The sequence below is a fragment of the Podarcis filfolensis genome (genome assembly GCF_964270895.1).
Source record: "Podarcis filfolensis genome assembly, chromosome: 14".
Taxonomy (NCBI): domain Eukaryota; kingdom Metazoa; phylum Chordata; class Lepidosauria; order Squamata; family Lacertidae; genus Podarcis; species Podarcis filfolensis.
The window spans coordinates 5,925,010-5,940,715 of NC_139616.1; the positions used below are offsets into that span (position 1 = coordinate 5,925,010).

Sequence of the window (15,706 nt, forward strand, 5' to 3'; positions counted from 1 at the left end):
GGGAAATTTGCCAAGCCCTAAATGATTCCCCCCTCGTAGGAAATACACTGGAGAAAGCCACAGCTAAGATGAAGGCTTGAGTACCTTTGTGACGTCAGTGGCCAGTAGCCCTTCATCCCATCTTAACTACACGGGGCGTCCTTCTTCATCCCACCCTTAATTAAATGATTAGGGCACTGACTAGCAATAAGACATTGGACAATCCTTGTTGATACTTCAAGAAGCTGCAGAACAACCAACAACATCACCCATGCCTCACATGAAGGAAGTTGTAAGTTCCATGAAGGAGGCAAACATTACCTTGCAGAACAGACATAGAAAGAAAAGACCATGGAGTAACCAAGAGAGCAGCTTTCCTGGACACGCAAAGCAGGACTTTTACTAGGCAAAAACCACTGAGAAAAAAAGGACTTGAGAAGGACCCTGAGAATGCACATGCCCCTTGATGTGAAAGTCTCCCTTTCCTCTGAACAGCCTGAATGTTCTCAATTGGAGCAGCATTGAGAGACACCAAGTAAAACCAGGATGCTTACTGGTGAGTAAGCACCACAGAACAGTTAGGCTTCCTTTATAGTAAAGGTGCATGAGACCAAACTTCTAAAGCTGCAGTCCTATGCATATCTACTGTTGGTGGAGTTTACTTCTGAGTAGATCGGCTGCTTGATGAAGTTTGGGGAGAAAAAAAAATGAAACTGTAGTTACATTTGGGACAGAAAGGGTTAAGGAGAAGGAGGGGAAACAATGTTGTAGATAACTGAGATTATGTCTGTGGAACTCTTTTGAATGCAGATGCCTTTTGCATCCAACCCTACCTACACACACAAATCCCTCAGTAATTCCCTCCTATTTCTTTTCCACATGCATCATTTGTATTAAATATTGACACTGATTTTTAATTGTATTTTCATTCCTTCTTTCATTCAATGAGGGGATTCAATGTTAACTGCTGGTCTATTTTTAGCTCCTGCTTGGGAACTGAAATGGGGGAGGGGAAGATTCCTGAGGTTGCCATTGTGACCCTGAGTTTACTGGGCAGCTATTCAGCCCATGAGCTTATGCAAGCAAAATCTGTTAAGAGTCTCTCCAGCTGTAAGCTGGCTTCCAGGTAAGCTGCAAGTTCATAACACAGCTGCCCCTCAGTCTGCCCAACATACATCTCACTGGAAGAAGAAGAAAAATGAAAACAGAAGCTTGGATTCACTTGTTTTGTGAAATACAATGGAGGGCATAAACAAACCGGAGTACCAGCTCCACTTCAGAACTAATGCCAAAGAAGGAAAGATCTGGCCCATTTTGCATCCACAGCTTTCCTCCTGCCTTTGCAACAGCAGCAGCCCATTCTATTCAGCCTGCACAGCTTTGAGTTATGACTCATCCAAGTGCACCTGCGCCATGTGTTAAGTACTGCTGAATAAAAGCCCAACACCTCCATTTACACAACAAAGAAGCATGTTCTGCATCTCTCCCTCCTTTCTTGTTTGCTCTGAAAGGGAGGGATGGATGGAAAATCCTGCCTGCATTTGATGTGGATTTTAAATACAGATTAATGTATTAACCATTTTCTTTACAGAATAAGAGACTTTTAATACCACAACACAACCAAAAACCATTAGATTATCACATTTATTGATGATTTTTTACCAAGCCATGCCACCCCCCCCCCAATTAAAGCCCTTTATTCTCAAAGGACACATTTTGGAGCAAGGGAGATGAACAAACCGGTTGCTTGAAAGCATTCGTGATGTTAGGCTCAAGTTAGAAAAGACTTAATGAAGGCTTGAAAATCCACAAGGGCTTCATAAGGAACATCTGACTTGGTGATTTATGCATATTAATAACAGTCCTATTGAGGCAAGCCGAGCTGCACATGTCCTACGAATCTTAATGTCTTCAGCTCCACTGGGATTATTACCAATGTAAATTTCTAGGATTCTCAGCTATTAATCTGTCTGTCCTCCTGTTCAGCAACATAATGACTAATTAAACATCAAAAGACATGAACAGAAGATAGTTCCTGGGCCACCCCTCTTCCCATGAGAGAAATGTGTATGACAGGGACAAGCAGGTAAAAGTGTACAAATATTTTACAAATCATTGCTATCAGATGTTTAAAAGCACTACAAAGGTGTAGCTACACCAGGGGCAAAACACTCACTTCACCCTAAAGGCCACTTTAGCATTATTGATGACTCAAGAGGGATAAATCTAAGTTACACATAGAAAATCACTACCACAATTTTAAGTTTGCATTTTGTGTGTTTGCATTCTGTTAACTCCCCTTTACTCTGTGCATGATCACAGGTCATTTTGAAGCCCTTTATCCATGCTCATCTCTGCTTCCCATTCTTTATTTCACGAAGCCTGCTTCCCACCTCCTCCCTTCTGTGCGTGCATAGGACTGGTCTGCAATCTGCATCCCAGTTTGTCATTTTTTTTCTGCTTTCCTGCCCACAGATGTTTCAACAGCTGCAGTCCCTTCTTCTCTGTGCACCCCACAGCACACTCTTCTCTTTTTGTCCAATCCATTTGTTCCTTACTTCTTCCTCCTCCTCCTCCTCACTCCATTCCTTAGATTCCAATTTTCCTTCAATCACTCTTTCACTCTTTCCCCTTCTCCTCACTGACTTGGGTCACAGCAGCACAGAAGGCTTTCCCTCTTCCAACAGTTCATGGTAAGGGAGACTCAGGACTCAGCAACATTAGTAAAGAAAGTGTTTTATATGCATTATAACACTGTGACACCAGATGGTGCTGTGGAGTCCCGTCTTTCTCCAACATGATTTCCCACTATGAAGTTTACAAATCATTTTCCTGAATTTTTTTTTAATGTGTCTAGATCCAGCCTCAGTAAAAGCGGACTGTTCAACATGTCCGGCTAATTGCAAGGGGATGAAAAACTTGACCAACTCCAACATGTCACCTGCTCCAGAAAGAGGAAGAGCAGTGCAAATAGTTACAGAGATGCCCACAATTGGTTGGTAGGCTTATGCTGTGCAAGCCTCAGTTAGATTTTCAAACAGCCCTCACATCAGCATAAGCCAGGTTGGCCACTGATCAGGACTGATGGATCTTGAGTCCAGCAACTTATGGAGAACTACAGGTTAGTTATCCCTGCTTTATAACTTATTGCTGCTCAATTTTACTGTTTGTAACCGATACACAAAGAAAGCAATCCAATGGTAACTGTTTACTGAAAGATAGAACAACCAACAATACTTACAGATGAAGGCAAACCTGGGGGCACTTTTCTTACTTTCTTGGTCTGTAGAGAATCTGCATATGAAAAGCCAAATTTTATCAACCAGCAGCATTAGTAACATTAACAGAGTAAGTAGCATTGCTGAAGAAAAACTGCCTAAATGAGAAAAGAACTAGAAAAATGTAGTCCTAAAGAGCAGAATAGTAGCAAGTGCTGTTATAAAACTCTTTTGCCCAGCTACTTATCTTCCAGATTCAAATACAAATTGTTTTTTAAAAGGACACCAAGAATTATGAATTAATTTCCAGGATCTAGTTTAAGAGTTGAACCAGTGGATTCAGCCCAGGAAACACACCCAAATAGAATTCACCTCCCAAAAGAACAAGGGATGGAATATCATACAAATGCTTGTATTTTGAAAATCATCACTATATAACCAAAGAAGGAAATGGCTCATATGCTAAGGAAAAGAGAGTACGTGACTACTGTTGCCTATTTGAAATGAGACCCTTTGCATGGAATAGGTAATTGAACAAAACAAACTGGGAACAATATACAGTGGTACCTCCGGTTACGAACAGGATCCGTTCCGGAGGCCCGGCCTCATCCTGAAAACTTCGTAACTGGAGGCGCCCTTCTGCGCATGTGCATGGCACAATTGAGCGCTTCTGCGCATGTGCGCACAGCGAAACCAGAAAGTATACATTTCCGGGTTTGCCGTCTTTGCAACCCGAAGTTTACGTATCCAGAGGGATATGAAAGCAGAGGTACGATTGTAGGGCGTTATGACTCAAAAACAGTGGAGATCAGGGCCTCCAATTTGGGCTTCTGCACTGTGGGTGCCCAACGTCACAGTGAGCACTGAAATAATGGCGTTGCGACATGACATCACATGTCGCAATGGTGGAACGGCGCACACGCTCTGACGCAGCAGTAGCAACTGTACTGGGGCCTGCACCTCTCCGCTGTGGGGGCCCACAGCAGAGGCGCAGACCCGGATCCAGTTGACACTGCTGCGCTGGAGTGTCAGAGGTAAGGTGGTGCTTGGCGGTGGTGGGTGGTGTGCAGCTGCTGTGGAGACGGCTGCGCAGCCACTGTGGGTGGCGCACAGAGGCTTTTGCAGTGGCAGCAGCACACAGAGGAAGCTGCAAAGGGTGGAGGCAGCCGGGCACCCACAGGAAAACCAATTATGGGAGCCAGGGCACTCAGGGCCCCATGAAGATGGCGCACTTGCTGGAGATAGAGTGATAGATATAGAACCCAAGACTGTTAAGTCATATCTATTCTGTATGGTTTGTACCTAGCAATTTTCAAGACTCTTGCATTCCATTTCCAGTTTTTAGCAGTGTGTGCCTGCACTTATATAGCCAAAATGGCAGCATTCATGCACAAGCACATATGTTTTCCAATCACAAAGGTAACATTTCTTGATACCCTAAACAATTGTGTCCTCGAACAGTTGGTCACAGAACCAACCAGGTATATAGTAGGACAAGCTCTTGGTAAAGCAGAATAAACATGGCTTCTGCAAGGAACTGTCCAGTCTATTAGTGTTCTTTGGATGTCAAGAAAACTAGAGGATCAAGCTGATGTTCTGTACTTGAACATTAAAAAAGCTTTGGACAAAGTACCTAATCAAAGACTCGTGAGTAAACTTGGGAGTCATGGAATAAGAAGCAACAGCTTATTGTGGATCAGGAACTGGTTAAGACAAGGAACAGGAAGTTACAGTATTCCTGATATGAAGGTAGATGGCCACCAAGTATTGGTATTGGGATCTGTGCTCTTTAACTTGCTTATAAACGATTTAGAGTTGAGAAGTGAGGTGGCCAGATTAGCTGATAATACTAAATTCTTCGGGGACTAAATAGGCCATTAGCCTGATCTAGCATGCTCGTAATGTGTCCTTATTGGGGAATGTTTAAGTACATGCTTCTGGGACATCATTCTGCTCTTGCAACTCTTTTGGGGTGGACTGCACATTACATGGGAAATGGATGACTGGGGAGGAGTTACAGAAGGAAAAAGGCAGCAGATGCTACCTAATTTTGCACCCGAAAGGGAAAAATGCAATGTCAAGCTGCTGGCTCCCTCCTACAGCCCACTTCAATGCTCTCCCACTTTCAACTTATGTGAGTCCTAAGCCGCCAGGTTAAACAGAATATAAAATTCACAGAAGATAATCTATAATTAAACACATTTATTGGGGGAAATAATTGGACATCTTCCTGAAAAGAGTGCTCTCAAGCTTAAAAATGTGATGTGGGGAAAGCAGCATTCGCTAACGTATGATTGACTCACCAAGAGAAGATGAATCATGAAGTGATCTTCGTCGTGGATTTGTGGTAGGAAATGGATAATATGATGTTCCGGCTTTTCCTGAGGACATCAGACCTGGACTTCCAAGCCCAATATCTGACCGAATCAGACTTGACTGCAAAACAAACCAACAGGAGTAGGACATTAAAAGTCTCTCTTTCTCTGTGCCTAAAGGACTGGTACACACTAAGCTTTAAAGCAGACATCCCCAAACTTGGCCCTCCAGCTGTTTTGGAACTACAACTCCCATCATCCCTAGCTAACAGGACCAGTGGTCAGTGGTGATGGGAATTGTAGTCCCAAAACAGCAGGCGGGCCAAGTTTGGGGATGCCTGCTTTAAAGAGATGAAGTACAAGAAGCACAAGAAAGCAAAAGCCACCATGATTCTTTGGCTTGTGCACTCTCCCCTCCCCACCCCTTCCTCCAACACAGCTATGAGAACAATGTTAGCAGATTCATTCATCCCTTTCCCAGAATCCTTGACTTGTTGTGTTGCCTAGACCAGGATTATTGTTTTTAAGAATGGTGGCTGGTGCACCCACTGGCACCAGAGCTGGAGTCAATGACAAGTGGAGCTACTTAATTCTAGTTTTGTCCCCATTCTCCTCCATGCTGAGTTTTACAAGGGAAACACTGAGACGGAGGAGGTAGCAGCCAGGCTCCCCACCCCACCCCAGCACTCAGGCCTGTGCTGAGCTTGTCTGAGGCTCAGAGCTGGAGTCTTGTTAGAATAAAATTACAAACTCAAACAAAAAATCAGCCTGTTCCTGGTGGAGCCCCCTAACCGACTTAGTCCTTTGAGGCCCAGAGCAAGTGTACCTGGGTGGCTGCCCCCTCTCTGCACAGGCTGGGCTGCTCCCATAAATAAGAAGGCAGACACCTGAGGGCTTGCTGAGGGCAGAGATTCATTTGCCCTAAGGGCGCAGCTTTCCACTGGTTTTTAACGAACTCTGATCAGTTGGAAAACAACTCAGCTTCCAAGTCTTTTTTAAGGAAAGTAAAAGCCGCTAAGTCCATCTCCTGGCTGTGTTTGAAAAGGGCTGGAGAAGTGTGTGGCACAAGCTTAAGACTGCTCCTTCCTGCTTGTGAGGCCTTGCTAAACCAATATACTATTAGCATAACATATTAGCATAGACTGGGCCTAAGTCTCAAATGATGTGGTTAATGCATCAACCAATGACTAGTGAAAACCGTGTATTCAGCTTCAATCTCATATCACTGTTCAAAGAAATGTTAGTTGTGGTTTTTTGGGGTTGTTTTTGTTAAGCCTAAGAATTATTTATTATTTTATTTGTTTGTTTCACAACATTTATGTGTCACTTGACTGCTAGGGCACCAACTTGGACCCCCGACTGGGTGCACAATGCGCCACGCAGCACGTCATGACATGACGTGACACATTATTTTCCTGGGCCAGAGGTCAACTGTGCCTTGTGCATGCTCCCCCACCCCAAACAATGGGGCTTGTGTCCTGAGAACTACGACCAAACTCCACTTCCAATTGACTTTTTAAAGCCATTTGAGGAAAATAATTTCAAACTAGTGGGGTAGGGGAAACATCCAAACATAGAAATAAATCCTGGTGTGGGGCTCCATAATTTCACTGACGTGATAAATTTAACTCATTAACAATTAGAAGCAATGTTTATGTAGTGACTGAAGCTGGCAACTCCAATCAATGGATTAACAGCAACTGCAAAACCTGAAAGTTGCCATACTTCGCCTGTCCCCTTCTCAGTTTTCTTCTACATGGCGGGGAATGGCTCCTCTGTTAAATTAGCATAGTGCCATGACACCTTCCTGGATTTTGAGGATTCAGGGTAGTTTGTGCTAGTTTTAAAAAGTCATTCCTCTAAAAATGTGAGTTATTTATTTTTCTGTATTATTGCTGATACTTGAAAAAGTTTTATTCAGCTTCTTTGAAGTACTTCTGTTTGCCAAATCAAAATCAATACAGATGTAATTAATACATCTCATTGATTTTTCTGCCTAGCAGAACCAAGCAACCTTAAGATCTATCCTACCCTGAGGGCATCAGATAGAGATGGAATACTCCAACTCCAAGGACGATCATAACACTATGAAATAAGCTTTGTATTATCAATACCAGGCTCGCTCTTGACCAAGTGCCTGGGGTCTCTTCAAAAAGATAAGTTTGCCGACATGATACATGTAGCTTAGTTCCTAATGCTCTTAAAACTGAATTGGAGACTTCTCGCAAGCTGGAACCTCGTCTTCTAAACTCACATCCAATTACTAAAGGATAATCAATAGCAGGCAATTCTCCTGGAATACTGACTAGCACTGCTTGGATTACTGTCCTCAGTAATAAGCACTCACTGATGTAAGCTAATTCAAATATACCTAGCTAATCCACAAATAACCTCCAACAGACACCCAAAGAAAAAAGTCAGGGACTACACAAATACTGCGCCGACTATTCACCAACTAATGAACGACCAGAAACTATTTAAAATACCTAGGTGCTGACATCCATTTCCAAATAAACACGTTTAATTGAAACGGCAAGGAGAGTAAAGCTATCGATAAATTAAATATTAAAAATACTCAGGATATGGGTTTGGAAATCCACAGAACCTGCAGCCACAGACCACTCAAGAGTAGTGTTAAGGATTATTCTGTGGACTGGAGGACTACTGAATTCATTCTATTAAGCAAATATTTATAATGATCTACTATTTTAATACTATTCCAATAGAATTCTGTTGTATTTTTGTCACATTTTGTCACTGCATAAGAAAGCTGCCTTATGAGGCATACACCCCAAAGAGGTGGCTAAGATACACCTGTCATTTGAAGAACACTGTGTCTTCTTTTTCTTCCACTGTAAAACACCCACAATATCCACTGAGGTGCAAGGCTATCCACCCAGCACCAAAAGAAACTTTGTTCTATCCATTATTTTGCACAGAACTCAAAGGATACAAAATTTGGATATAGTTTTAGGGGTACAGTCACTCCTATTGCTAAAAAAATATATAGTTTGTTGGGTTTTCACCTGTTTTATGCTGTATGAAATCTAATACGATGAATAAGCTTACATTTTGCTTTGTTTTAATGTGTAAAGTGGCTTACAATAATAGAGCATCATACAATACATAAGAGCATATACAGCAAGCCATTCATAAAACAGCTATCACAATGGAGCACAACAAAACAATAAAATAGGAAAATCATCAAGAGGGAGTAGCATTAAAGTAATAAATAATGAAGGGTGATATACATTGTTTTATATAAATATAGTGGGTTGCAGCCAACCAAGTTCTACTCAGAGTAGACCCATTAAAATTAATGGATCTGACATACTCATGTCTATTAATTTCAGTGGGTCCACTCTGAGTAGGTTTAACATTGAATACAACCCAATATATACCGGATATAAATGCTGCATTTTAAACTGTTGAATGAAAAATAAAAGCATGCGAACATCAAACATGGGGAATAATGACATTTAGAAATTATATTATATTGCAAATTCATTCTGCATGGAAATGTTAGAAATAAGCTCACAATTATCTGTAGGTTGTTAAGAATTCACTCTGGAGAATATCATTAGATAGTGAAAAACAAAGGAACCTTGAATGAGTAATCAATAGCAACTGCCAGAAAATGAGATAGATTTGGATTCTCTCTGGTGGTTTGTCTTAGAAAGTTTTCATTAAATGCATTGTGCTAACAAGTCATTAGATAGGTACATGATCGCATAGCACTTAAAAATAAATGGGATCTGTTGGAAATCAAACAGTGAAGAATGAAAGGTCTAATAAATTCTTGATTTGCTGATAATTTCATCGTCCAGAAGAACTGGTTGATGAGATGAAAGGAATGGGGACCTTGGGTGGAGGTGACCACATCACGATACTGAGGAAAAGGAAATCTTGATCCAAGTCAGAAGTGCCTCAAATATGCACTAAAGGAGGTGCCTCAGAATTCTGCTCTGGGCCTGGTGTGATTTAACGACTTTATAACATGACTTGGATGGAGTGGAGGAGATGATCATCAAATTTTCAGTGGACATCAAATCTTGGGACATTGTGGAGGCGTTGCAAACACCAGACATGATCTAAGATATTGACAGGATGGAGAACTGGTCAAACTAACAAAAATTATTTAAACAGAGATCAATAAGAAGTTTGGTATTTAAAGTATGAAAAATCAGATGTGCAAATACAGTATGGATGACACCTGGCTTGACAGCACACATAGAAAAAGGATCTAGGGGTTTTAGCAGACCATAAAGTCAGCAGTAGAATGCAGCAGCTAAAAAGGGTAATACAAATCTAGGCAGGATCAACAAAAAGACAGTGTCCAGTATAGGATTTCTACCTGTCTATAAAAAATGGAATCATCCCATTTTTGGAAGTAAATAGCTGTGTCCTGTTTTAATTTAAAATGACACGCAGTTCTTCCATTTTTGAATTGTCATCAAACTGTGAGGGTAGAGGGTGGGTCCAGTGGTAGGAGAGCGAGAGTTTGCGGAAAGCAAAACCAAGATGCGCTGGGAAGGAGTGTTGCCGTTGTTTGAACTCGCTGCCTCCCTCCTGTGCCTGCTTGAAATGTGATGCCTAAGCCACCAATTGGAAGAGGAGCAAGAGGAAGAACCGCATCTCAGAGTGTGATGGTGCTGACTGCCTGTAAGCTCCAGTCCCACGCTGCCAGAAGCGCCTGTGGAGGGCAGAGGAGGCTTGGGGCCTAATGTTGCGCTGGGTGCTCTATTTTGGTTTGGGGCGGCAGCGGAGAGTGAAGGCGAGATGGGCAGCATACGAAGCACCACCTCACACGAAACAAACATGACGTGAAATGCCCGCTGCTGCAGCTGTTGGGCCACCACTTCCTCCTTGGTAGCAGTGGCAGCAGCTGGCACAGGGATGGCACTGGGCTTCGACGTGGCACTCCAGGTCTCAGCCACCCCCAGCATCAACCTGTGCTGGTTCTGGGCTATCTGTTGGGCTGAGGCATGCAATGGAGAGGTGAGGAACAGGTGGCCAGGTGCATGTGGAGGGGAGGGATGGGGAGTGGGAGAAGGCGGCCCTTGCTCACTCATATGGTGGAGGGGGAAAGCATGAGTGAACGCGGGGTGGCAAAGATGGGGCTTGCACCCGACAGGAAACCAGAAGCCTGGGCTACCGCAGGAGGCTAACAGACACTGACAGGCACCCCAGGATTCAAATTGCTGGTGCTGCTACACAAGTGAGAATGCTTCCCTACCTGACTCCTGAGTAAGTTTGCTGCTGCCTGAGTGAAATGCCGTTTCTCCAGCCACAGTGTGGATCCTCTGGCTGGCACTGAGGGTTTGGGGCTAGAAAAGTCGCCCTGCACGACTCCAAAATAAAAACTCCTCTTAATTTTTCCAATTCATTTGAACACTGTGCTGTTAGAACAAAGGTTGAGGAAGAGGAAGAGCTGTAACTGCCTGTTGCCCCTTTAAATGCAGTTCCTGTCTCCCCTATCTGTCTCAGGGTGTGTGTGGGCAAACTTTGAGCTCCTCGTTTCAGGGAGTGTTCAGTCTTATTGATTTAGATAGATATTCACTTCCCTTTGCTGTTTGGTGCTAAGCATCATGTATTTGTCTATTGATGTAAGTGGGCTTATGCAGAAAGCATATTGTTGCTACATAGAGATCTGAGAAATTTCAGTGGCGCAAATCTGTTTTGGATATTGTAAACGGATCTTTCAGGCATGCCTTTTTGCACATGCTCACTCCAGATCCTTGGCAATGTGCAACAAAAGGTCTCAGGAAGTGCCACTTACTATTGCCTTGCAAACTGAGAGTGCCCAAAATGTGCAACACAGATCATTTGTTGACAGAAGCATTGCAAAGCAAACTTTGGAAGCATTTAACAAAGCTTTTAACCTTATGTTCTGAGGCAAACCTAGCAGTCATGGAATTGGAGAACAAGACAACTTGCAGATTGCCTGAACCATAATATTAAATTGTAGCAATAAACTCTAATAATTATAGTAATAAAATATTTATTTAACAGATTTATAAGCTGCCTTCTAGTGTGACTACCCTCACAAGGTAGCTTTCAGTCAATATTAAAATTCAAAAATACAGATGACTGCACACATATTACAAAAGCTATTGCACAAAAAGATAACAAGATAGAGCGGGAGGACTGTAGCTTCACAGAGGGGGAGGAGTGTAGCAGAAGACTGGAAAACCAACAGGAAGTGAGCCAGAGCAAATGGCAGGCAGAGCCACCCCTCATTGGTTGTAAAGGCGGGCAGGTGAGGATTGGCTCAGGGCAGACTGAGGTTGGCAGGGCAGTGCCAGATGTGTCCTAAGAGCCAAGCCTCCATTGCTACTTAGAACTGATACACATCATGGTTACATCACTGACACCATGGTTAGAGCAAACCATGGCAAGAAAGAGATACAACAAGAGACTTTATAGCATGTCCCCAATCTCCTAACCATGGTTAGAAAATCAGGACCTGCAGGTGGAGCATCGTAGAGTCATGATATTGATATACTGATAAATATATTGATATATTGATATAGCAATATATTGATATATTGATAAAATGGGAGAATTGCAGAGCAGAAAACTAACTTCAAACATACATATCCAGATCCTATACAATCACAAGCCATCTGCATTACCTCTGCATGCCCAGAAACACTAACAGCATTAGTTCTAATAAGCTGTTGAAATGTTTTAAAACTAAAACATTTACCTGACAGCCTGAGAGTCCTGGTTCTCGACCAAACAATGGAAATTGAGTTCTTTCTGATGTCTTTCCTATAAAATTAAAAATAAAAATGAACTACCTACATGCAGAGAACCTCATAAGTAGAGATTTAACAATATATCAATACAGCATAAAGGGTACATAAAAGAAAACAAGTACAAATGTTTGATACTTAAAAAGGTAGATTTTTTTTTATCAGAAGCAAAAACTACAATTATTAATTTACACACTTTGGCTTAAAATGAGGAACTTGAAAAAAATACATTTGATACACTTGCTAAACCTGTAATGAAAAATGCTAGCTTTTGATGCCTTCCAAGTATGAAATTATTTTTGCTGTTTGATATTGAAAAAAATGTTATTTACAAATTGCTGCTTAAGACTGCAAGGCATGCAGGGGTTGAGACCCAGATAATCTATCCCTCTTGTAACACAGAACTGGAGTTTCTTGGGAGGTTAATAAGACTGACACATATTTCACTATCGCTTACTTGAAAAACGGACACATTACTGTTAAAAAAGCAAAAGAAAGTTACCAATTTTCTGCTCAAGGAATTTGCCCCCAGCAACTGTCAAGAGACCAAGCAAATAAAATACCTAGCTTGCAAAATTGTTTGAAGCAGTATGAATCATGCTGTTCATGTTAACTGCACTCAGCATTTTCTTTCCTGTAAATAAGAAGCCCTATACCAAATGATAAACAGCTTTGACTAAAGTATGCAATATTCCAGGCAGGGTTTATAAACAAAATATTTGCACAAGACTAAATTACAAGTACTGAAAAATTGCTGCGGCAGAGGACAAGCTGAAATCTACATCTCTACAACTTTGTGGGAGAACACCTTCCCAAACATATATTAAATAGTCACTTCCTTTATTTACAGACTGCTGCCGTTGGGCCTTTGAGCTCCCAGGCAGTACAGATTCACTTTGAAATAGGTAACTCCAAGGGCCAGAACAACTAGACCCATAACCTCATTGCAAAACCAGCACTGCATGGCTAAATTCTAGATCTGAGATGATTCAGCCCAAACATGTGACATCAACAGCTCTTAGGATAGAATATACTTCTATTTCAGTAGAAGGCAAGGTCTGGCTTTGGGGTGGAACTTATTGTCTGCAGTTTTTACTCTTGGAAGAGTGTACTTCTAACTTGCTAGTGTGTGGAAACTCTTAGGAGTGGTTAGAAGAATTTCCAGTTAAACAAATTTTGTATGTGTGGTATGTCAGTACCCTCTTTTTTTCAGTGCCCTACAATAATGCAAACATCTGGTTTCTCTTAACAGATCAATGTAATTTGACATCAGAGCTCTGTAACAGGAATTAAGAATGTGGAGCCTTCTAGATTTTGTTGGACTACAACTCCCAATGCTGGCTGGGGTTGATAGGAGTTTGGAGTACATTCAACAACTGGAGGGTCATAGATCCATCCCTGGTCTATAACAGGCATGTTCTTCAATACATAGAAGCCATTTTAGCAAGTAAACAGTGTATAGACAACAGCAGCAGCAGCAGCAGCAGCAGCAACCACCACCACCACCATCATATCAGGGGGTGCTGTGAATCCACAAGGTGACTGTTAATTACTTGAAGTTGTTACTTTTCCTAAAGTATAGGAAACCATTTGCATTAATTTTCTGCAGCATTTTCTTGCCAGTTATTTTTGAAGAAAGATTTAACGGCATGCCATATGTGAAGCGTGTATGCCCATGTAAAAGGTAGGGGTTAGAAACTGCATTATACAAGTTACTATTTTGTAATTTTTATAGGGTCAAAAGATTTATTTGTTCTCTAATTGCTCCCTTCCCAGAAAGATCTTTAGAGCAGCATATGGCCTTCCTGGTCACGGATATGCAATTCCATGCAGCTGACCGCCAATGTTATATTCCAGGCTCTTGAGATTTGTAAGCAACGTTTGAAGAACTGATAACAAGTACTGGTTGTTTTGATCTTGTTCAAATCTTGTTTCCATTTTTAACAATGAGAAATATGTTGGTTGTGAGCTTTTCTGTATTTTTGTTTTCCCCTCCCCCCATATTGTATGGAATCTTTTGTTTTTTTAATGAAGGTGGGTACGTTATTAATAAAAGAATGTGGGAAGCCAAAGACCCATCTAGGTCAGCATCTTGTTCTCACGGTGGCCTATGGGAAACCCACAAACAGGACCTGAAGGCCACAGCACTTTTCCCACCTGCAATTCAAGCAACTGCTATACTGAGGCATACTTAGTAGGTTAGTAGTCATGGTTAGTAGACTCTATGAGTTTGTGTAAACCTCTTTTGGAGCCATCCAAGTTGGTGACCACCACTACCTCTTGTGGGAACAAACTATGTGCTGTGCGAAGAAGTACTTAATTTTGCTGGAAATTTCCAACATTCAGCTGCACTGGGTGGCCCCATATTCTAGCATTATGGGATTGGGGCAAACTTTTTCCTATCCACTTTCTCTGCAACATGCAGTTTTACACACATAGAATTGTGTATCCTCTTATTTGCCTTTGCTCTAAACTAAAATGTTCAAAAGCTGTAACCTTTCCTTGTGGAGGAATTGCTCTTGAACTTGAACTCAGGTTTATCTAGCTTCTTCTCCAAAGAGCTCAGGGGTGGTTCTCCTGTGAGGCTGAGAAAAAGTGAATGAGCCAAGATCACCTAGTGAACTTTGTGGCTAAGTGGGAATTTGAACCCAGGATTTCTTGGTCCTGATCCACTCTACAAGATCAGGCAGGGTTTCATGGCAACCCAAGGCCTCCTGTTCCTGCTGAGCATGCAGCATAACCCCCACCCCATGCTCACAGGAAGCATCTCAAGAGAAGAGTGTGTCCTGTCACAACAGTGCTGCTTACATCTCCATTGCATTAATACAAAGAAGGGCAGGAGCCACTGCCATAAAACCAGGTAGTCTCATGAAGTGGGATCAGCTGGCGATAAAACAAAGAGTACATTGGGAAAACCTTCTGCCCTCAACTTCCACTGAGCAACAGGCTGCCACCGAGTACTGGCAAACAAGTGGTGGGGCAGGGAAGGCTGCTCCAATATATTCCTTCCACTCCAACCCTCTCATTCTTCCAAGAGAGAAATATTAAATACACACCCTTCCCATAACACCATTACAAAATCAAATATGCAACTAAAGCGTTAATGAACTATGTCTACTTAATCATTTAAACTGGTTTGCCAATCCCCTCCTGCATATATCAGTGGCGGCGGCAGCAACAGTGGCACCATATCCACTGAAAAAAAGATAAAAATGGCACCTGCACAGAGTCCAGCAGGGTCAGCACTGTCAGTGCTGGGAGATAACCCTGCTTCTCTACACTTCAGGAGGCATTGGATGGCAGTAGTGATCTCTCTTTCTCTCTCATCTGCTCTGATCTTAACACAATGCTTGGTGATTTCTGCCTGCACATGGAAAACATCCAAGCTTGTTGGAGCACTGATGCGGAAGTAGACAGCCGAACACTTTGATCTTTC

At 42.2% G+C, this 15,706-nt stretch overlaps 1 protein-coding gene across 30 annotated transcripts in view; it reads right to left on the reverse strand.

The window, feature by feature from the left end:
- TCF12 (transcription factor 12) overlaps positions 1–15,706 on the reverse strand; it is a 141,706-nt gene that overhangs the window by 52,700 nt on the left and 73,300 nt on the right. For all 30 annotated transcript variants that reach the window (XM_083586474.1, XM_083586462.1, XM_083586464.1 and 27 more), the window contains 3 exons: positions 12,222–12,286; positions 5,501–5,633; positions 3,221–3,273 (listed from right to left, as the gene is read on the reverse strand). In XM_083586474.1, coding sequence (XP_083442600.1) covers positions 3,221–3,273; positions 5,501–5,633; positions 12,222–12,286 — 251 coding nt within the window. The remainder of the gene's footprint in view (positions 1–3,220; positions 3,274–5,500; positions 5,634–12,221; positions 12,287–15,706) is intronic.